The sequence below is a fragment of the Lampetra planeri genome, chromosome 31 (genome assembly GCF_965212315.1).
Source record: "Lampetra planeri chromosome 31, kcLamPlan1.2.h2, whole genome shotgun sequence".
Lineage (NCBI taxonomy): Eukaryota > Metazoa > Chordata > Hyperoartia > Petromyzontiformes > Petromyzontidae > Lampetra > Lampetra planeri.
In genome coordinates, this window is record NC_136137.1 from 776,784 (window position 1) to 801,415 (window position 24,632).

At 48.3% G+C, this 24,632-nt stretch overlaps 1 protein-coding gene across 2 annotated transcripts in view; it reads left to right on the forward strand.

Moving 5' to 3' along the window:
• Positions 1 to 570: 570 nt before the first annotated feature.
• LOC144729053 (epidermal growth factor receptor-like) overlaps positions 571 to 24,632 on the forward strand; it is an 88,784-nt gene continuing 64,722 nt past the window's right edge. For both annotated transcript variants that reach the window (XM_078608911.1, XM_078608910.1), the window contains exon 1: positions 571 to 859. In XM_078608911.1, coding sequence (XP_078465037.1) covers positions 775 to 859 — 85 coding nt within the window. In that variant the 5' untranslated portion in view covers positions 571 to 774. The remainder of the gene's footprint in view (positions 860 to 24,632) is intronic.

The following is a 24,632-nucleotide window of genomic DNA, read 5'->3' on the forward strand; positions in this document are numbered from 1 at the left end:
CTTCAAATCTAGAATTAAGTGATGAATGTCTTTTGAGGTTTTGTTTAAAGTTAATATGGGCGGGGCTTATATGTATAAGGGGCGTGACCAAATACTTGGCGGGCGGGGCCATCGTAATAGGGGGCGTGGCCAACTCCGTATCCCGACGTCCTCGTGCGTGAGAGGCGGGGCTTGAGCTCGCGCGGGGGGCGTGTTTACTCTAAAGAGGCGGGACTTGAGCTCGCGCGGGGGGCGTGTTTACTCTAAAGAGGCGGGGCTTGAGCTCGCGCGGGGGGCGTGTTTACTCTAAAGAGGCGGGGCTACACGTGTAAGGGGGCGTGGTTACTCTAGAGAGGCGGGGCTACCCGTGTAAAGGGGCGTGGTTACCGGCGATGGGGGTGGAGGTTAGCAGCCGAGGGCGGGGCTAAACAGTAGAGGCGTGGTTACACTCGTGGGCGGGGCCAGTCCTGCAGTGGGCGGGGCCAGTCATGCAGTGGGCGGGGCTTTGCACTTTTACGGGCGGAGTTAGTGGGGGGCGGGGCTAGGGGAGAGCCCAAGCCCTGTCCCCCCCCCACCCCTCCCTCCCCCACCCCTCCCTCTCCCCGCAGACAGCAAAGTTGTCGAGAGTCCGGCGGAGTGGAGAGAGGAGTGCGAGTCGAGAGTAGAGAGACGCGGGGAGAGACGCGGAGACTGAGAGAGACACGAGGAGGAGAGGGACACGGGGAGAGAGACGGAGAGAGACACGAGGAGGAGAGGGGGACACGCGGCGGAGGGAGAGGAGGTCATGCTGAGAGCATGAGGAGGGACACGGGGAGAGGAGCGCCGCTGCTGCTGCTGGGACTCGCGCTGTGGTCGGCGGGGAGCGCCGGGGCCAGAGAAGGTGCGGGCGGGAGAGTGCACGAGAGTGAGAGAGAGTACACAGTGAGTGTGTGTGTACACACACACACAGTGAGTGTGTGTGTGTACACACACACAGTGAGTGTGTGTGTACACACACACAGTGAGTGTGTGTACACTCAGTGAGTGTGTGTACACAGTGTGTGTGAGTGTGTACACAGAGAGTGTGTGAGTGTGTGTGTACACAGTGTGTGTGTACACAGTGTGTGTGTGTACACACACAAAGTGAGTGTGAGTGTGTACACAGTGAGTGTGTACACAGTGAGTGTGTGTACACACACAAAGTGAGTGTGAGTGTGTACACAGTGAGTGTGTACACAGTGAGTGCGTGTACACACACAGTGCGTGTGTGTACACAGTGTGTGTGTACACAGTGTGTGTGTGTACACACACAAAGTGAGTGTGAGTGTGTACACAGTGAGTGTGTACACAGTGAGTGTGTGTACACACACAAAGTGAGTGTGAGTGTGTACACAGTGAGTGTGTACACAGTGAGTGCGTGTACACACACAGTGCGTGTGTGTACACAGTGTGTGTGAGTGTGTACACAGTGTGTGTGTGTACACGGTGAGTGTTCGCGAGTTTGAGAGCTAGATTGTGTGTACAGTAGTGTGTGTTGACTCTGTGTGTACACCAGTGAGTACACAAGGATAAAGGCGCGTTTGTGTGTGCCGATGTGAGTGCTAGTAGTGTGTGTACACTCGTGTGTGTACAGGTGTGTGGGCAGTGTGTCCTCGTGTGAGTGTGTACACACGAGATATTGTGAGTGTCAATATGAGTGTACTCTGGAGTTGCTATGCAGAGTAGAGTGAGTGTGTGCACACCCCAGTATTGTGTGTATACTGGTGTGTGCGCAAATGTGAATGTGTACTTGGAGAACTGCAATCAATGATGTTTACGACTGCGAGTGGACACACAGGGGGTGTGAGCGAGATTAACTTTACACAGTTTAAAGACAACGCACTCAGACGTGCACACACTGATTATAATAACACGGTCATTAGCTTACGCAATTAAACACCGGGTAACACTACTGTACACACACACACACACGAGTACTCACAATGATTAACACACCCATTAGTTGACACTCAAACGCTGGTGAACACACTGCCGTACACAGTGCACACACACAGGTGAACACACACTCACAGGTGAACACACTGCCCTACACACACACAGGTGAACACACTGCCTTACACACACACACTCAGGTGAACGCACTGCCTTATACACTCACACACACACACAGGTGAACACACACTCACAGGTGAACACACTGCCCTACACACACACACAGGTGAACACACACAGGTGAACACACTGCCCTACACACACACACAGGTGAACACACACAGGTGAACACACTGCCCTACACACACACACAGGTGAACACACTACCTTACACACACACACACAGGTGAACACACTGCCTTACACACACACTCACAGGTGAACACACTGCCTTACACACTCACACAGGTGAACACACTGCCTTACACACATACTCACAGATGAACACACTGCCTTACACACACACACCCAGGTGAACACACTGCCTTACACTCACACACACAGGTGAACACACTGCCTCACACACACACTCAGGTGAACACACTGCCTTACACACACACACAGGTGAACACACTGCCTTACACACACACAGGTGAACACACTGCCTTACACACACTCACAGGTGAACACACTGCCTTACACACACACTCACAGGTGAACACACTGCCTTACACACACACTCACACAGGTGAACACACTGCCTTACACACTCACACAGGTGAACACACTGGTTTACACACACACAGGTGAACACACTGCCTTACACACACACACACACAGGTGAACACACTGCCTTACACACACACAGGTGAACACACTGCCTTACACACACATTCAGGTGAACGCACTGCCTTACACACACTCACAGGTGAACACACTGCCTTACACACTCACACAGGTGAACACACTGGTTTACACACTCACACAGGTGAACACACTGCCTTACACACACACACTCACACAGGTGAACACACTGGTTTACACACTCACACACAGGTGAACACACTGGTTTACACACTCACACACAGGTGAACACACTGCCTTACACACACACACAGGTGAACACACTGCCTTACACACACTCACAGGTGAACACACTGCCTTACACACTCACACAGGTGAACACACTGGTTTACACACTCACAAAGGTGAACACACTGCCTTACACACACACACCCAGGTGAACACACTGCCTTACACTCACACACACAGGTGAACACACTGCCTCACACACACACACTCAGGTGAACACACTGCCTTACACACTCACACAGGTGAACACACTGCCTTACACACTCACACAGGTGAACACACTGGTTTACACACTCACACAGGTGAACACACTGCCTTACACACACACACTCACACAGGTGAACACACTGGTTTACACACTCACACACAGGTGAACACACTGCCTTACACACACTCACAGGTGAACACACTGCCTTACACACACACACAGGTGAACACACTGCCTTACACACACTCACAGGTGAACACACTGCCTTACACACTCACACAGGTGAACACACTGGTTTACATACTCACACAGGTGAACACACTGCCTTACACACACACACCCAGGTGAACACACTGCCTTACACTCACACACACAGGTGAACACACTGCCTCACACACACACACACTCAGGTGAACACACTGCCTTACACACACACACAGGTGAACACACTGCCTTACACACACACAGGTGAACACACTGCCTTACACACACTCACAGGTGAACACACTGCCTTACACACACACTCACAGGTGAACACACTGCCTTACACACACACTCACACAGGTGAACACACTGCCTTACACACTCACACAGGTGAACACACTGGTTTACACACACACACACACACAGGTGAACACACTGCCTTACACACACACACAGGTGAACACACTGCCTTACACACACACACAGGTGAACACACTGCCTTACACACACACATTCAGGTGAACGCACTGCCTTACACACACTCACAGGTGAACACACTGCCTTACACACTCACACAGGTGAACACACTGGTTTACACACTCACACAGGTGAACACACTGTCTTACACACACACACAGGTGAACACACTGCCTTACACACTCACACAGGTGAACACACTGGTTTACACTCACACAGGTGAACACACTGCCTTACACACACACACTCACACAGGTGAACACACTGGTTTACACACTCACACACAGGTGAACACACTGGTTTACACACTCACACACAGGTGAACACACTGCCTTACACACACACACAGGTGAACACACTGCCTTACACACACTCACAGGTGAACACACTGCCTTACACACTCACACAGGTGAACACACTGGTTTACACACTCACACAGGTGAACACACTGCCTTACACACACACACAGGTGAACACACTGCCTTACACACACACACAGGTGAACACACACACTCGTACATAACACCGGTTTGTGCGTATGAGTGCTGTATTATCCAGTGTGTGTGCAGCATTGTGCATACCAGTGTGTGTGTGCAGCATTGTGCATACCAGTGTGTGTGTGCAGCATTGTGCATATCAGTGTGTGTGTGAGAATTTGTGTATGAACCCAGCGAGTCAAGATCGATTCCCACTCAAAGCAAACACCAATGACGATTATCTGTACCGGTCCTGGGCCTCCCTTGGGTCGAATTAGCCTTAAATGAGTACCTGGCGGTGTGTAAACATCGCCACCGGGGAGACAAAGGCGGTTGGGCGTGGTGCTGGCCACCCAGCCCTCGTGTGCCGTGCCGGCCTTCAATGGTGCTCACTTAACGCACTTGCCCCAACAGTCTGTGTAGGTTACATGTGTATGAACAAGTGTCTGTGAACTTGCATGTGTATGAACAAGTGTCTGTGAACTCGCATGTGTATGAACAAGCGTGTCACTCTTGTCAAGCCACATCTATAAGCTCCAGTTCTATAAGCTAAAGTTCTATAAGCTACCTGAATATTAGGGTCACTTCAGTTTAACACGTATCAGCTCTTATGATGATGAGACAATTTGTGATGTATTTAGCAGTCCATTACATTTGTCTAATCCTTAATAATGAACCTCAGTGATCCTAATGAACTCTTTGCTTTAGTTTAATTGTTCAGTCATGCACTATGTAAGTAAGTACTTTTAAAGTTAAGTTTTTAAGTAGATAGGTGAATATGTTAATGTTATTTAAACCAGGCGAAGCCCACTCATTTGCAGGTAGGTTTGTGTGTTTTAAACTGTGCAGCAATAATAATTTGGATTTTAGTTATTGCATTGACTCGTGTGTTATAATAATTCAATTCAAGACGACGATCACTGCCAATTTTTTTTTAAATATCTAAAAAACTCCTTCACTCTCACCCGCATCATCATCATCGACTGTTAGGCATCATGATCCATTCACCATGTGTTGACAAATGAGCCTCGTGCAGGAGGATGCGGGACGGCTGTGTAAAGTCACAGAGGAGTGCGACACACGGAAATGCTGCCTCTGGAGTCTGTAGCAACAGCAGGCGTGCACTGTAATGCCCTCATCGTGCCATTCCAGCCGCTCGGTGCAGGTATGCGGGCTCTGCAGGCAAGGCTCTGCAGAAGCCCAAATGATAAAGAGTCACCATTTGGCTTCCCCAGCCTCCTGCGTCCCCTCCACTGCACCGCTTAACTTGTACAGTTATTAAATAGGCCTCATGCATATACAGTATGTGTTACTCTTCATCTAGGGCAGGGGTCGGCAACCACAATAACAAAAAGAGCCATTTTTTTTCCTAATTCGGCAAAAAAGCTCAATAATTGAAGAGCGAAGTATGACGTCACGAGGCGGGCCTTCGAGAGCCACATGCGGCTCCGCGGGTGCAGGTTGCCGACCCCTGACCTCGTGCACGGCTCTCATTGCCAACACACTGCTGGTTGAGGGCCTCCCCATGCCGTGCGCGTCGTCGAAGGTTATCCGACCCATACCTTCACCATGATGGTCAGTGCGAGTTGATGAAGGTGGGGCTGTTGGGAGAACAGTACGGTAGAGCAAGTGTGGGAGACTAGTAGGGTAGAGCAAGAGCATTTTCTGCACTCTCTTCTGATGGCATTGCAGCCCCGCAGGAGTCTACAACGCCTGTTTTGTGCGCTGTGGTCACCCATCCCAGTACAATCTAGACTCAAACCTGTTTTGCTTCTGAGATCTAATAAGATAAAATTGTTGGCATCAACTTCAGCAAGAGAAGTCCACCCCTGGCTTTCATGCTTATTCTTAAGAAGTGCTTTAAAATATTATTGTTTCATATATCAACGCATAATTGGAATGAAATCAATGAAGATTACACAGCTTTTACGACCAGGAGCAGTCAAAACTTATAGACACTTTATATTATTTCCAATGTCTCACCCAGACATTCAGCTTGCTCTCTCACGTGATAAAGTAAATTGAAAATCATCCAATCAGCTCGTTACTTGCCTGGAACGTCACCTATGAAATATACGACTTTTAGAGTCGTGTTATTGATGAGTGTGGTGCGTTTTTGCTATCAGGATGACAGGTCAGTATATCAGAAGACTCCTGTTTGTGCTGCAGGGTTCACGTAAAAGTAAATGCTCGAGTGATTCCTGCTCAAATGAGAATCGAGGGATTTTGCATTTCCCATTTACAGCCCTGTGCCAGTTTTGGAAGTTCCACATTCCGATGTCAGAGTCGAGTCTTCCATAGGATCACTCTCCCACACATTGGTATCTATTTTATTATGCCCAGAATGATGATGGGCTACGTTGACCCCCAACCAGGATTTGAACTTGCAACCTTCAGATGGCGAGCCGCTCGCTCTACCCACTCAGCCACTTGGCCGGATAACGACATATCCACCAAAATGTGGCATTGTGGTGGATAGGTGACAGTGATGGGAGTCAGGATAGGCTCACGCGGGAGGGCAGGCAGCGGAGAGAGGGAGAGTAACTCTGTTAATAATTCATCGCTTCGGTCACGGAGCCCCTCTGAAGTGGCGGTGCAGTCCAGAGGCCCCATGGGAATGAATAATTAAATTGTGTGCTGTGTTGCACCCGTTAATTGCTCTCGCGTCCCCGAGTGTCCGAATCCGTGTCCTCCAGCTCCTGTGATCAGTGCCGATCGCCATGCGTGCGTTTGAAGTCTGCCGCCGGCCACTGCTACACCCGGGCGTTGTGGTCGGGAGTTGCTGTACATTTATAGATGCGTACTCGCCGGTACAATGCAGAATGTAAGGGGTTTTAGACTAACTTAACGGCCCCACTCCGAATGTAATGTATTGTCTTCTGTAAGTAATATTTGGACTGTGATGCTCTTAATATGTTACGGTTGATTTTTACACGATGCAGTTTTTGTCTGTTATAAGTTTGTCAAATGGGTCCTCAAACTTTGGGTGTGTTGGAATCCCGGACTGGTTCTGTATCATTTAATTTATTGCTTACACGCTAGATTTATTTAGTCGCTACGGCGTGTCGCCTCGTTTCTTGGCAAAGACTCGTACAGTGAGCGTGTTGTAGGCACAGGAAAACGAATGATACATTTGTAATTAGTTATTTTAAACTAAAATCTAATTTGCCCTGGTTTGTCCTTCTTTAAACAATTCCTTTTTGTCCAAGTGCTCTTACGAGTGTCATTAAAACATTAAAATTAATCTTCCATTATCTTAACCACCCCCACTTACAAAAAACATTGCAAGCAAAAAAGTTAAAGTGGACCCGTGTTTTTATAGCTTCACATCGCTACTATGGTGCCCTAACAACGCAAAACGCACACCTGCGTAGGCTACGCGCCTAACATGCGGAACAAATCATTGTTCATGCTGGTGATCTCTCTATTATGAAGACGGGCCATTCCAGAAACACCGCCTATTGTAGACATTTTATTTTTTTCATGCAGCGTTATTGATGAATACGTTGACTAAATGTGGTTGAGGACACGAAGTCAAAAGTGTTACTTAAACAGCAAACGTTTCAATTCTCATTGTAATGTTGTGAGACATGGTTAACTTTGCAGAAAAATAAATAATGGATCGCCATGTATTTACTACGGTGTACCAGAAATGATACAGAGGAGAGGCGTGGAGCAGTAGCACAGTGGTTAGCACACTGCACTATGAACACGATTCTTGAGATTCCCAGCCACAGCTAATATCACAGGCAAAGTGCTGCATGGGCGACTTTTTTGTAGAACCACTCTTGACTTTCTCACAGACAGATGATGAGCTGAGTCAACCTCGCAACCGGAATTTGAACTCGCAACCGTCTGATTGCGAGCCGCTTGTTTTTCCGCTGAGCCACCTCTGTGACAGCATGGTCATGCAACCTCATTGCTAACACGGGATGTGGAGGACTTCATCCAACAGGGGATTGGCCAAATGCTGTACATTATTTGAATTACTGCACTATCGTAGATGGAACGAGTTAAGGTGAGCAGCCGTTTTATGTACTCAGCAGATGTTTGCACCAAGTGGATGAGACGACTTTAAGCAAACAACGTACGGAAGAGCGTTTATTAAAAGTTGTCCAGCGTTCAGCAGACGGTTTTTTTTCTCCTTAATTTAATTCCTTGTGCCATGGCCCATGCCAACGAAGCTGCATCACTTACAGTCGGGATGCTGCACCAAACCGTTTTGGGATGGTGGCCGGAGTGTGCCTGAGCACACAGACGTTGCAACTTTACCAGAGCCGAGTGGCTCCAGGCGCTAGGCCACAAAGAGGTGGCTTGAGGAGGCGGTTGGGAATTGACAAGGGGGCCCTATTTTATTCCTCGTTACTCGGGCCCATGCCAACCTCCGATTGGCACGGTTGGCTACGTACGGTGTGAAATAAGTTCAACGCACATACGTACAACCGCATCACGCCACTGACTGTAGCAGCAGGGATGTTTTATGGAACTGCTTTTGCTGGGTGGCTGAAGCGCCCTGGAATTGTAAGCGAGTCCGTGCTGGCGAATCTGTCCCCTCAGCCACAGTGGCATGGTTTAGATCGCGAGAGTGAACGAACGGTCTTTGACACTCGGCATTGTCGTTTTGTTTTTAAATGTGGCACCGCAGTGGCTGAAAAGATAATGCCGCCGCCACCACCGCACCGTATCTGGGTTTGCGTCGCTTTGGGGAGCGGGTTGTGCGGCTGAGCGGTGGAGGAGGGAGGCCGAGTCACAGATGTGTTGGTGCCGTCTACAAACTGCAGTTTTTCTTTTCAACATTTCTTGCTGGTTTGTCATTTCCTCTCGCGAGATTGACTGCAAGACGCTGAACACATGCACGGCGCATGTTCGCGCTTCGCAGATCGTACTTGGACGCAAGAGCAACCGTGAAGGGTTATGGTGCTTTCTTTGGTTGTGAACGTATTTTTTTTGCAAATGCGAAGGGTCATCTGTAAATGTGAATAAAATAGAATATCACCCAATATTAAGATAGTTTATTTGAACACCTACAGCATAATCTTTGTCGACATAGAAACATAAGTGCACAAATCCCACTCACATCCTTTATTTAAGCAAATGGAATTTCATATAAATTATGGAAGAATTAAAATATAACAACCGCTGGGCGACTCTTCACTAAGTAATGTTGGTGCACCAGTTGCTACTCATTTGACCGTTCCTCCTGGGAGACGATGGTGTTGATGGGGCCAAATCGGCCCTGACCGGGATTTGAACCTACGGATACAAAGTGTGGGGTCCTCCTGCTGTGCCGTGAGTGGGACAGGACGTGATAAACAGTACGCGCATGCGACCAAGGAGAGAAGAATGGGTGTTGCTGTTGAGAGAGAACAGCAAATGAGAACCTTGGACTTGAAAGCAAAGTGTGGCCAATTTTCTTTTTGTTTGTTCACCACGAAGCTGCCCTACGTACACACATTTGCACGGCGTGAACGTGCACTTGTGCGCGTGTTAGCGTGTCTGCATTTGTGCCTGAGTAAATAACGCATTAATTTGAGTTGAGCAGAGCTGTGCGTTTATGAGCGTTAGCTCCGGTCAGCCGAGCGGCGAATACACAATGTTAATTCTCACATTACTGGCCTCCCTGCTCCTCCTCTTCGCCTGGTCGCCTTTCTCTCCCCAGTGCTGATATTTATATAATGCACCAGATACTTATTTAAGGCTGAGTAGATCTAGGGGAAGCCCAGGACCAGTTCAAATATTCGCCACTGTTATGGATGGTGAGCGGGAATCAAGCTCGGGTCACCGGGCTCGTAGCGCAGTGTGCGAGCACGCGCCACGCTCACTCGAAGACAAAGACGCACACATGCGCCATGCTCGCACATCCACACACATCACACACTTTGTGTTGCATCATTTCTTGCTGTCCTGGAAAGAAAAAGTGTCTAGACCCAGGGGGCAGAATAATTTATGGTCACCACTTAATTCATATTCATTTTATGGAATCTCTATTGCTCGATAATGTTAAATGCCACGTTCCGGCATGCAGTTATTTTCTTTATAATGCAACATTATTTATATGGGAGAGCCTCACCGAGTCGGAAGACTTTTTCAAGAGGGTCCTGCATTAGGATATCTGCACGGTTCTATTCATGCATGGTTATCAGGTAGAAGGAACCCAGATTCCGCGGAGAAAACTCACTCGTAGGAAGTGACAAACACTCAAAGGACCACGCAGATAGATTAAAACCATTGCTGTGGATGAAATCTACGTGTGCGGTTCTTGTAGGGTCGCTCTACACTCATTCACCTTGCCGGGACAGCGGGCATTTCGAGTAAGAAAATGTTATGGAAGGTCCGGAACAGGTGGCGAATGTCCGAAGCAGACCCGCGGTCTGTGTTTGCTCAAATTTAAGTCGTGCTCAAGCTCAAATCCAGACGACACACAGCGCTTTGTGCAAAAGTCATTCGCTCAAGTTTCACCCCCGCAGTTGGTTATTACAACAAGGGCTTTAGTGCCACCTCTCAACAGCCGTGCTCCCTTGCGCTTACATAATATTTGAATATGCTGCACCTTTTTAACCTTGGTTGTTTGTTTAAACCGGACAGACCAGTCCTGTGCGCGCTGTGCGACTTGAGGGTGTGGAGATGGAGCCGCGGGCTTCGATGCGTTGCCGATGGCATTTCGGCGTGACCCCAGCCATTTTATATTTAACGGCGCCCCACGGAACAGGGGGGGATCAATCCCCAAGAGGGACCGCGCAATGCCAGCAAGAACATAATTTGTGTGTTGCGGATGAACAGAGCGGTCCCCGCCACGTATTGTGAATGTAGCGCTGCTGTTTAGATAGCAATCTGCAGGTTCTGTGCTTTCAGATTATCGCGTCATCGGCAGTGCGCGCGAGAGGAAGCGCATACAGCTCACGTGCGGTTTATTGATTCCCTCTTCAAAACAAGTTGTTTTTGCGACTTGACGAACTCAGCGGATGAATGTGCCTTGTTACTTTGCCAGCGAGTCGCCGTTCCCGGTGAACGCACCCCGACGCAGAACGGCGCCTCGATGCGATAGCCGGCAAGTTGTGTGAATACGCTACGCGATAAGAGATACACGCAGATGAAAGCACTTTACGGCACAAGACGGGGAAAACGGAAACATTTTGTGGCGGACAACAATCTGACGGCCCGAGTTCGATTCCTGGCCACGGCTAACTTGGTGAGAGAGGGATACCTGAGCACGTCCTGCACACCCCCTGCCTTTACTAATCCACGCTGACCAGCTTAGTGAAGTACGGTCACACATCCCCCATCGTGTGGAGAGGCCTTCATCCCGCAGTTGATTGATTCAAGTGGTTATATTTATTACTATCAGAATTGTTAAAACGAAAGAGATCAACAAATTGCTGACTATAGTGGGAAACAAAACCAAGGTGAAGAGTTTAGCAACACGACGGGATGAGAGGACCAGTGCCACCCACCGTCTGCCCGTCCACGTTTGACGTAATGAGATTTGTTTCATGTCTGCGTCAGAAAGGAGGCCAGGTCTGCACAGAACTCTGCTGCCTATCGAGTTACCCAGCTGAGGTCAGAGGGTCAACGGGGGGCTAATGACCTCGGCAGGTTTGGCGGCCATGCCCGGCCTTCATCAGAGATTCCATTTGTAATCCCCCACACCTAAAACGCTAAAAGTAAAATTAACAGTAGCGGACGTGGAGATAAATAACGGAGTGACAGCCGAGGAATGGAATGCATTCGAGAAGACGTCGACTGAGGAGATGGAGCGATTAAATCCGTTGTCCTTCCCCTGCACCTCCGATAAGCATTGTTGTCTATGTGCGGTGCGAAGGAAGTTCTACACACATACAGTGCATGTGCAGTGCATGTGCGAGTTCAATTATTTTATCCTAGGACTGTGAGTGGTAATGACAGCTTGAGGATTCCTTGTGGATTACCCACGGCTGATGATGATGATGAAAATGAACATCGCAGTGAGCACGCAGTTGTGCTAAGTGTGCACTGCTGTATGAGGGTAGTTTCTCTTGTAATTCATAGCTGCGTGTTTGTGACTATTAGGTGATGGGAAAACATTTTTTTTACTGACGAAAGCGATACGTATTTGTGATGGCGGCACAAAAAACACGCGTCAAATTAATGCTGCCATAACAGGTGCATTGACCCTGAACTCGAGACTGTTTTGTCAGTTTTATCTTTCTTTTAAGTGTTGTAATTGCCGTTTAAAAACTAAAAATATTTTGACTTTTCTTTTCTGGATTTTTTTGCTCCGTAAATCCCTACTGACAGAAATGCCACATAAGTCCGGCTCTTGTGATGCTGCTTCTGTGCTGTGACCTATCCGTACATCATCCTGTCCATATTAGCAGCATATTTATACATCTCGTCCTAATAAACTCATCTGAAGTTTGTGCCGTATTTATGCGTCGGTCTCGGCGGATATTCACAAACTGGGTCGGGCTGCACGGGTTGGCGCAGCCACGGACACCCCCCCCCCCCGCGTGCAGACGCCCCCCGGGTGTGGACAGCACTTGCCCCAACAGTCTCTTAAGGCTATACTGAGGGATATTTGTCTTTGTTTATATGTAATCTGGTAATGCTTTAATTTATCCATAAGCACACGCAGGACGAAGTTTCCTGGGCGGCCCGGGCGAGATTGGGGTTCACGATGAGCACACGGGGTCCCCTGTGTGGTGGGAACACGGCGATGTGTCGAGTGTACCCACCGAGGTGTTGACATGTCCACTCGGGGCAAGCCCCCACCGCCACGTTGGTTGGTGGAAGGATTCGCGTGCTCATCACCGAGCGGGGCCGGCGCTGTGCGGACAAAGCCCCTCTTATCGTCTTTAATCACCGAAGGGGGGCTGCTCTCGGCTGAGTCGAGCCCCCTCACCCCCCCCCCGCAGTGACCCCCCCCCCACATCTCCCACGCGGCGTACGGCATCTGAATTGTGCTGCTAAGCGGTGGCCAAGAGAATCGTGGTGCATCGCCCCCCATCCTTCTTTACTTAAAGTTGTGATGAGGTTTGCAGTACGCTGTGACTGTTGCGGAATTGACTGCGATTTGCCGATGAGTGGCAAGAGCGTAGAGTCCCTCCAGACATCTCACGCGAAGCACAGCACCTTGACACGACCACCTGTGACAAGTGCCCAATGCCTGAATCGTAGCGTATATCCTGTGTGTCGGATATATGCACATCTCTGCTCACACCAGAGTGCTCATATCTATGTTTTGTGCAACATCTGAATCATCCCGCTCATCTACAGCCAATTGCATCATGACAATCCGTCCTTAAAGTTATGATGAGTGTGGCAATAAGCTGTGACCAAGTGGCAAGAGACTGGTCTGTGTGAGTCATGTATTGTGGGTTGTGCAATAGCCAAAAAGTAATGGCAACCTCCAAGACCTGTCGGCCCATGAATATAAAAAAAAATTCAGCAAAACACATTTTATTGACTTATTTCAAACCCACCTTATTTGAAATATTGCGGGAGAAATGTACGTTCTGAGAATCATTACCCCGTTTAAAATCCTCGATAGGCAAACAAATTCCATACAGCTCGAACACTTTGAATATCCCATTGTAAACAGCAGTCAAATGCTAATTCACTTATGACCCTGTGAGAGAGCCCATTGATTCGACTCTCTTTCGTGGCGTTAACAATGGTAGGAAAATTGAGACGTTAGCGCCTCCTCTCTAATGCGAGAGAGGGCCGACGCGTGGGTGCGGACGGAGAGCGCAAGTGGCTGAGTCTCATCCCCACCAGCGATCGCGTCCGCTCAGTGTGGAGCCCAGAGACGCACGCACACACACACGCGCGTACGAGCGCTGTCGCTGAAAGTCACTCCCCCGCGTCCCAGCCCCACCCCCTGCAACAAACGGCCCAGTGTTGTGGCTAACTGAATAGACAAGAACGCCAATTGATGGTGGCGACGGGGCCACTTTTTTTTCTTCTCCTTCGCTGTAGCGTTTTACCAAGCGACGGCTTTTTATAGCTGGCCAAAAATATAAGTGCGATTAAGTGATGCTTAGGAGGAAAATTGCCAGGTTGGCCAGCAGGCTCGTTGGTTTGAATGCCTGTCAGGCAGCACTGAACGGTCGTGTATCACTATATTGTCCTACCTAACAATAAAATAATGACATAATAAATAATCAGAAAAGGGGTTGCCTTGCCACGTAAATATTAATGAAATTGACATATCAGTCTTTTAGCCGGTGGGGTCATCCAAATCAATGTTCTCCAGCATTTATAAGCAGCAAAAACATCTGGATTGGTTGCTACCAACATTCATCACCAGAGCGTTGATTAAACTAATGCTGCTGTTGCCTAATTTTTCTTTATCCACAATCGCAAACTCCCGTCATCCTCACAGCGGCTTTTGGCTAGTTATCGAACAAAGACGGTTACTACATTGCGTGCCTTCAGATGCGCTTATACGGCCGTCTGGAACGCTCCGATATAAGGAAGCCACTGAAGCTGTGCACTTTTAACTCTAGATAAAAATGTAACTTCTTTAGAACTTCTTTATGTGTTTAGTTTACTATCCTTCCCCCGCACCTCCGATTAGCACGGTTGGCTACGTACGGTACGAGAGAAGTTCAATCGGCAACCACGGTGCTTAATTTAGGAATAGATTTCGAATATAGTTTACACGGCTACTGCTGCCTTGACTGTTAAGCCTTGCGAGATCCACGAATTTTTGTTTAATTGCGTGTGCCCACAAATGGCAAGGTGTGAGCATTTCTTGACGTCACGGACATGAGTGAGCACGCGCTCGCGATCCGATCAGACTTGTGCAAAATGGTTAAGAAAACAAACAAAAAATGCACATTTGGGTCACATAGTGGCTCTGTGGCAGTTCTCTTAATTACCACAATTACGCAAATCGGCTTATAACTCCGCCGGCATCTCCGCCGCCGAGATGTGAAAATGTCCGTGTGGCGCAAAAGGTTCTCCGTCCTCCGCCTGTTGCAAAGGCACCCGTGGCGAAATCCTTTCACTGCGCCTGGTAAATTTGGCATAGGCCTGCACCATGACGTCCCCCTGCGAGGAGACCTCTTAGCCCTGCGAATGTCGGGATGTAAGCGGGACAGCTGGCATAATGTCTCCCATGAAAAATGGAGTGTTAAGCGATGCTGCTTCCTCCACATGGCACAGAGAGAGACCGAGGCGTCGACTCAAATCGCTTGCCCTTCGACTCGCCCCTCCTACCTCCTTGTGAGATGACCCCGCAGTGTCCCCTATTGAACTGGCGAGATCGCACCCCCCCCCTCCTCTCCTGCAGACTGCACATCTCTGCAAGTGTCGTGTTGTGATCACGCGCGGCATTGATATGAACGTGAACACAGTTGTTGTGGCATAAAGGTCAAAGCCTTGTGAAGTTCTACAACCGTATCACGCTCACAACTTTTCCAGGGCACACTGCGGAAAGCGTGCTATTTTTATTTTGGGTTGTAACTTTATCTTGGCGGCTTATTGTAAATTGGTCTGCTGGGAATATTCTCAAATTCTCCAAAAATGTTTTAAACATACATTGCATATATATTTTAAAAGCATTGCAAGTTCAGGTAATTTCAGCACCCCAACAAAAAAAGGAATATTTTATGACTTGCACCATTTCAGATTCCAAAATGTAAAAAATACCCCACTTCATTTGAGCATATAATATTCAAAGTTAAGCTCTGAATAAAACATCAACGCCCAATGGAAGCAGTTTATTGTTCAATTCTTTATGCTCTTTTAAATTTGCCGGCCGGATATGCAGGAACAAAGAACTGCGGAACAGCACAAAGGCTAAAACATCGCATTCCTGTCTTGGCTTGTGTTGTCTTTTTAACCCCAAATGTTCAACAGCTCCCACACATTCCTCAGTTATGTTATGTTCTAACAATCAACATGCACGAATCATATTCGTCACCTATGTCACATGTCACCTCCTGGTTTGTGTCTGTCACGACCTGGTCACAACTAGAGAAATATACAAACATTGCAACTTTTAAATGTACGCCTGTCTTTTGTATGACTCTAAATGTTTTGGCTGCCTCCTTACAAATCTGTGAAAACAGACACTGAAACTTGCCATTGTGTAACTATGTTAATAGTTACACAATGGGGCGCCGATGCCGCAGGATGTTAACTACCTCGCCTGGTATACAGGAGGTCGTGGGTTCGATCCCAACCCTGACGATACCTGTTTATTTGCAGTTTGCATGTTCTCCCTGTGGTCGCGTGGATGTTTCTCTGGGTCCTCCGATTTTTCTCTCCACATTTAGAAACATACATTTAGAGTATTTGGCTGCTATAAATTTCCACATGACAAGCCACTGCGTTGAGCTATCATTTGTGGCCAGGTCGCTTCTGAAAAAGAGCTGTATAGCTAAGTGGGCCTGACCTCGTAAAATCAAATGAATAGTTTAGAAATAGTGAGTGAAGGGGGTAAGCGGTTGCACATTGATAAATGCACTGTGAACTCCGTGGCCTGAGCTCGATTCCCGCAATGGCGAACATCAGTGGTGAGTGATCTCTGAATCGGTTCAGGGTGCCCCCACTTCACCAACACGCACTGACCAGCATACTTGAGTAAAGTCAGACAAACCCCATGGCTGTCGTGGTGTTGGGAGGCCTTCATCAGGCAGTGGATTATATTCGAGATGTAACGATTCACCCCTTATGGTGACGTGTTATGAATCAGGAGTCGCAGGATTACTATTTGGTGTCGTTTTTACAGTTTCGCTTGTATTTCTTCTCCGCTGTTCTGTCTCGCTTTTCACCATCTCATTTACTTTATTAGCCTCAATAATGTCACATCACTTGTAGAAATTGTGAATCGTCGATTCTTGCGTTGTACGATCAACGTTTCGTACCATGAGAGTACGAATGATCGTGAATCGATAAATCTGTGAATTGTTCCACGAGTAGGATATAGGAGCAAGTTTTCAGTGGAAGGTGTTGTAACTGGGCACGCTGCCGCAGATGTTTGTCAATGCTGGCGATTGGTTCCGCAGATTTCACTTTGGTCCATCTGTGCAGCTGTTTCATATCTCATTGCGCTACTGCACAAATGTTGCCAAGTAGATAAAAGCCGCCCAGCTGCGCACTGTTGCGCCTGCCTCTGCTCTCCTGTTTCCGTTTTGACTTTTTTGTTTCATCAGCTGGTTTCTGTCTTCCCAGAAAAAAAATATTCGGTTGTGTCGACTTCCGAAAAATCTTTTGAACTTTTCCGGAAATGTGGGAATTGCCTAAACACAGCAGATGTTGGGCTAGGAGCCCGGCTGATTGCTAGCTTGTGTAATGCTTGTTTTAAATAATAAATGCATTCCTGTTTGTGATTCCTAAACATGCACGCACATTTTTTGTTACGTGGAAAACTCAAGAATTTGTCGATAATACGGCGGCCTGAGAAGGACAAATAAATAATCGGCGATATTTTGGGCATTGACCCTCTTCATAGTCCTTACAAAACCTTAAATTCTGTAGCAACTATGTGGCACACATTAAAAGTTTGCAAGTAATTTATATATATTTTAGTCTGTTGATCTTCTTCACACCATACGTAGCCAACTGTGCCAATCAGGTGGGGGGAAGGGCAGCAAACTAAATGTAACACGGAGGCTTTTTGCGACAGAAATACTTCTTCAGAATGTTGGCACATCGCCTGATGAAGTTGGTTGTAATCACCAGCGAACAGTTGTACTCAAATAATAATTGCTGCGGGTTGACTCTCCAACACACCGTTGTGCTGAAGTAACTAATTGGCACATTTTGTTCACGTGACAAACCCCACTAGTTGGCTGTGTCGGGTGGGGGTGGGCTAACAGCACATTGAGAGTTATTACATCTCATCCAAAAACCTTCATGATGAAGTCATTTTTACTTTTTGCGTACACTTCACTTTAAGATTCGGTGTTGTGATTTGGTTTCCTATTGTCTTATTTATGTAAACACTTACGTATAGTTAACGTGTGGTACTTTAGGCAGTTTTTTTTATTTCGTAAACAATTATTCACATTTCATCATCGGCTGTGGCCTATCCACTGCTGGATGGAGGCCTCCCCATGGGACGGCCATCCCTCATTGTCTTATTCAACACATGCTTTGGCAACCCGTACAAATATTTTTCTCCATTTGTCAGATGGTAGCATGACCCGTACCATAGGAATGTGGAATGTACACCTCTGGCTCAGGGCTGCTTGCAGAGGAGAGCATAGCCGTACAATTGTTGGGTTCCAGTAGCACTTACAAATGTAGTTTTTAAAATCTTAGTTTTCCACGAATTATTTTACTTTGACCAAATTTCCCGGAAAGCGAGCAGTTTTGTCAGATCTTGGAAACTGAGCAGGCTTGAGCCTGGCCAGTGACGACACGGTGACCACCCTGCACAAACAGTTTGTCGTCGGTGCTACGGGGATACGTGGTGCGTAGTAAAAGGCAACGCGTCAAAGGCAATGCGGCAAGATCCATTGTTGTCGTTCTGTACCTTTTACGCTTCCGCATTTCTACACACACCTTCGGCAACCCGCACTTAACAGCGCTGTGAAGTGCAGTCAATTAAACCTCACGACCCGCTCGCATGGGCATGGAGAGGTCCTCATCCAGCAGTGGATTGACAGGCAGGCCTGCACATGTACACGTACGTCGGAGCAATGCTGACCGAGCAACTGAGAAGGTTACAAAAAAACTGGGAGAGAGAAGCGCACGTGGCCCGGCTTCGGGGCTTCGCTCGGTGCTGCGCCGGCAGCTGCGAGCGTCTCTCGTTGAGCGCGAGGCGTCGGCTACATTCCCCGGGAGGAGCCTCGCCATTGGCCACCACAACAGGGCATTGTCCCGTCGGGATTACAGCTGCGCGCGAGACGAGCGGCTGCCAGAGAGACGTGACCGCACACGACCCTCCGACTTGCGCGCCCGTTGGCTCGGCCGGCTTAATGGAGGGGGGGGGGGTTGGTGGGTCAGGCCGCGTCAAGAGCGTTGCGAGAGAAACCGACGTGGGTCGTGCCACGGTGGCGCTGCGCCCTGGGCGACCGAGGGGCCGACTCGGGCGACGAAGTGTGAAGCACGGGCGCGCCAGCTCGGCTCACGTGGCGGGCAGAGCCGCCTGGGCGCTACGTGGGGCGCCTTTGCTGACGGGGGGGAGAGGGACCAAAGTTGTGGGGAGGGGGGTGACTCGATGCAGACGTGGAGCGGGAGAGATGAACACAGAGGCGGACGCAGAGACGCACATGCACGCGCAGAGAGATACAAGTGCACGCAGAAGCAGGCGCACAGGGGAACGTAGACAGACGGAGACGTGAAGAGAGGAAGACGAAGGCAACGGTTGCAGAGGTGGGAGAAGCAGGTAGACCGACACACCGAAAAGCATATGGGGATGGACAAAGAGACACCAAAGGGTACACAGATACACGTGTTGAACGACACGCGAAGAGAAGCACGGAGAGATGGACACAGGCATGAAAACGGCCGCAGAAAGAGGCACGGAGAAGGACAAATGGAGGTCCCTAACGAGACGGTGGCTCTGCGCGCCTGCACACGTTCCACAAGCGTATACACAGCACAACGCGTAGCCACGCAACATACACACCGCTGTGATATATGCACAGTGTACAATGGTTTTAAAGCCAGCCCATTGATATCAACTACAAACAAAAATGAAGCAGACTGATCATGCACAGGAGCAACAATTAACGTCCGCTTTTACAAATCCAGGCACAGACATTGCAGATCTCTGTTGCCGGGGTTGCAATTCGTCGCCGCAGACCACCGGGGCACCCTGATTGTGGTTGTCGGCGCGGGCGTCCCACCGAGAGCGAGCAGCCGAGCGTGGGATCGGGGAGCGGTTCGGCAGCGACGCTGACAGCGCCGACGTGAAGCACGTGGGACGCGACCAAGGCGGCGTGAAGGAGCGGCGTGGGGGGGGGGGCAGGAGTGGGGGGGGGGGGCAGGAGTGGGGGGGGGGGCAGTCGCCCTATCAGGTGTCCCCTGCTCGGTTGGGTGGCAGCAGCCGGCGTTCGTCCGCTTCACCGACCCGGACGCACCTGGCGCGTGCTAATAAATGGACCCGGCTGATTTTCTGCCCCCATTAAGATGCGAACCCGATGGCTTCTTTTCGGCCCGAGTGGCGATGGTGACGCGACATTGGTGGGGGCGCGGCGCTCCGCACGCAGCTGGGCGGGAACCTCCTTCCGCAATGAATGCACGGGAATTTTTGCAGGAACTGGTGCGGTGGAAGTTATGACATGTAGATGTCTGACTAGACAATAAAGCTAACTGACTATTTTTTCCTTCAAATTCCAGAGCCGTTTATTGACTTGTTTTGCTCAAGCTGTCCCATAAAAATGAAACAATTATATCACCATGCATCCAAGAAATCACAATGCATTCATATAAAGTACTATTCCATTGCAAGGTCCAAATACACATCTTGGTAACTAAAGGGATTGTTAGTCAAGAAGATTCCGGACCTTTTTCACCAGAAATTGCACAAAAGGGAGTTTTAACCAATTCATGAATTGGACTTTATCCTGTGTCTTGTTCGGTGTGTGGCTCGTCAGGGTTATGCTGGCTCGTAAAGGAGAACATGAGACAAGCGACGTGACTACTAGTACGCACTTATTGGTGTAAAATATTCTTCAAGTTATTTACTTTGGGGCTTTTATCGAGGTAGTTCTACATCAGTATGGGAAATAGCCGTCTGTCTCAAACGGGACACTCCAGACAAGCTGATATGAGGACTTGGTAACACTTTCATGGCTAAATATAGAATTTTTAAACTGCGCGCCTATGTACGCTATTAAATAAACCCGCGTTTCCCAGGACCCTAGCTGGGGTTGTACATGGAGGGATGACATAATCTATTGTTTGCGTCACAGTCTGCTCATCTTTGGCCAGATGTCACAGACCAGGAGTTCCCAACCTTTTGTCCGTCGGCCACTGGTGGGCCGCAAACCACAAGGCCGTGGGAAGTGGTCTGTGGCGACGTTGCAGATAAGATTTTATTTTCACAAAACGACACTTTAATTTTTTTACCAAATGTGGTTCCGCAAAAAAATATTTTAGAGTTGAGATTGCTTTGCTGTTCTTGAACGGTTGGGAATCAGTGGTCTAGGCGATGCGCACCACACCTCTTGCGTATAATAATCTACGAGACACAATATAACCGATCGCAAAGTGTACGAATTTACGCCCGTTTTTGAAGCGTCGACGTGTGGGCTGCAGTGCTGCTGCAGGGGTGGGTGTTCTGCTCGCTCACTTTGTTAATCCGACAAGGCATCTGACCACAGTGTCTTGTTGAGACACACGGCTCCGTGGCGGATGCGTGGACGCATTACAATATTTATATATTTAAATACACAGAAACCCGCTTGGCCGAATGTGTGACTCCTTTGCATTGGGCAGGAGGACCCGTACCAGGCCGTGTGGATGGAGTCCCGTCATGAGCGCTGACTCGCAGGCGCCCACGCGCCACCGGTTGAGGATGCTTGTGGAATGGGGATGACGCGTCGCTCAGTCAAAGGTCACGCTTGTTGCAACGCAAGCCGTGCCGGCCGATCAAATCTATTTCTTGTCGTTGTCAAAGACAAGTTGGACAAAAAATTTGAAGTTTGCAAAAAAAAGAACCTTTGGTGTGCTGAGCGCTTGGAATTACATGGCCAACGATAACAGCTCAGCGATTCAACAAGTGTTTTTTTTCATAAGAATTGTAGAATAATGGTGTTAACCGTGTCTGCGTAAGTGGTAGGAATGAACTCCGTGCATTTGTGTTCCGTAGATGTCTACCGATGCATAATGGCATCGATTTATTTCGATTCTTAAGATCACGATGCTATCATCGAACCACTTGTGTTCGAATCGATGATGTTTAAACTCACGCACGTGTGCGACGTGTTCATGTGCACCCTGCCAGCCAGCATTCTTCAACTGAACCCGTGGCAGTTCATCGAAGCACTGGAAGGTGGAGGGTTGTGAATCATTACACATCTAAGTTATAGTATAAGATTAAAATGACGCATAGATATAAAATGTTTGTGAATTGGCTGGTGTAGCCCACTCGCCTTTCTTGTGAGCGCTCGTGACGGGACTCCACACCGCCCGGCACAGGTGCACCTCCCGGATTGAATGGAGCCACGTCAGCAACCGTTTATTGTTTTAGTGAGCACTATACACCTACACCAAATGTACCTATGTACTTTGAACTTCTTTCGTACCGTACGTAGAAAGCCCTGCTAATCGGAGGTGTGGGGGAAGGACAACAATCTAAACACATAAAAGAGTTCCAAAGAAAATCGTTTTCGATACATATTTAAAAGCGCATAGCACCCAGCGGCTTGCTTATATCGGAAGGAAGAGCGTTCCAGATGGCCGCAGAAGGGCATCTGAAAGCGCGCGATGTAGTGACCGTCTTTGTTCGATGGCCAGCCAAATGCTGCTGCTGTGAGGATGACCGGAGATGACCATGTCATCCCTCCACCGCCAAACGTACTGAGTTCATGTTGTGTTTATTTGGTGACACTGCGTTGGCAGTGGTGCACAAATGGCAACAAAAGACACATTCGTCAATATCACTGCGCTCTTAAAGAGAACAATATATGAGGTGACGTTTCGGGCAATGACCCTTCTTCATTGTACATTTGTAGCATGCCAGGTGGTTATGAAGAAGAGCCATTGCCCAAAACCTGTTGTATTATTTGTTACTAGCTTTTATGACCATCCTAGGATGGGTGTATGTTGCAGTAAATCTGAAATATTCAATAGAAAAATTGTTGAGCTCATGATTATTAATGAGGGGGGGGGGGGTTGCCGCATGTGGAGTGACGTCACTTGCTAATGGTCATTGGGGAGGGGTGCGGCATGTTGAGTGACGTCACTCCCTCATGATTATTAATGAGGGGAGGGGTGCGGCATGTGGAGTGCGCGACCTTCTTGTGCGTTCGTGTAAGTTTCCATGCGGGCATGAATATGAAGGGGGGGGGGGGGGGCTCTTTTTCAGTGACGTCACGCACGGATGTAGCACTGTGCTGCGTAGATGTATTTTTTACCGTCACTTTCTGTAAAGAAACGTCATATTTGAAGCACCTTTGCGTAATAAATTATTTAATTTAGCTCGACCTTCTACGTTAGTGTAAAAACACCCACTCATGAATATTAATGAGAGGGGTGGGCCTCATGTGGAGTGACGTCACGCACGGGACATACACATTCTTGGCTTATTATATTCGTAATTTAACCTTGGTGAAAGTTGATGGACGTATACAACAACAAAAGCAGCTTCGTATGTAATAATGCAAACAACAATTGAATCGTTTTTATATTATCGGAGTACCACGGCAGAGAAAAGGCACACAGCGGTCCGCCGATCTCGTCGCCTGCGCCGTGATGTTCGGTGGCTCGGGGTGCCCGTGAGGACAACGGCTATAAGCCGAGGAGAGGCTGAGGTGGCGTTGTGTGTTTGAACTGTTCGTTTTTCTCGGAAATGCACAAACGCTTGATAACCGGTCTCAAAGCGGCGTAACTGCAGAGTAGACGAAGCTGTGGCGCGTGGAACAAGCCCAGCCTGCCGTACAGACCTAGAGACGGGACATTTCCTTGTTTTGTTTGCATCTTCGTCCTCTTCTGCCATGGCATGTCACGTGTACGGTATTCTTATTATGCACATTCCAACGTACCTTGTTGCGTTTCCCACTCCGTGTAGACCACACGGACGCTCCCCCACCCGTGCCTCCCAAGTGATGAATTGTTATGATTCGGTACTGCAATCTCCTTTGTGGCATCTCATTTGTATTGTTTGTTATTTTTTTCCGCATCTTTTTTGTAAAGTTTTGTTCACTCCATTATTATAAATGTAACGCGATTATGTAATTAGCATGAATCGTAACTGATCAATTTTCACACGTGCGTGACTCTGACACACGTTTTGTGAGCATAAAGAAACGATTTTAATTGATTAAACGATTCATGGTTACTCTAAACTAAACTAATTTAAAAGTATACTGTTCTACTTTACCAGGTAAGGCCCACTGAGCTATATAGCTTTTTCAGAAGCGATCTGGCCACAAATGATAGCCCAACGAAGTGGCTTATCATGTGGAAATTTACATCAGCCACATACTCTAACCCAGTGGTTCTTAACCTGGGTTGCACGCACCCCTGGGAGTGCGAGACATGCCAGATTGTTTTGGAAGGTAAATTATGGAAAAGGTAAATTAAGAACGGGCACATAAGGCCAACTACTTTGTTTCATCAAACCTCTATTTAATAACATACATTTTTTACGATTGAGAACCAAAGGGGTTGCAGGCTGCAGTAAA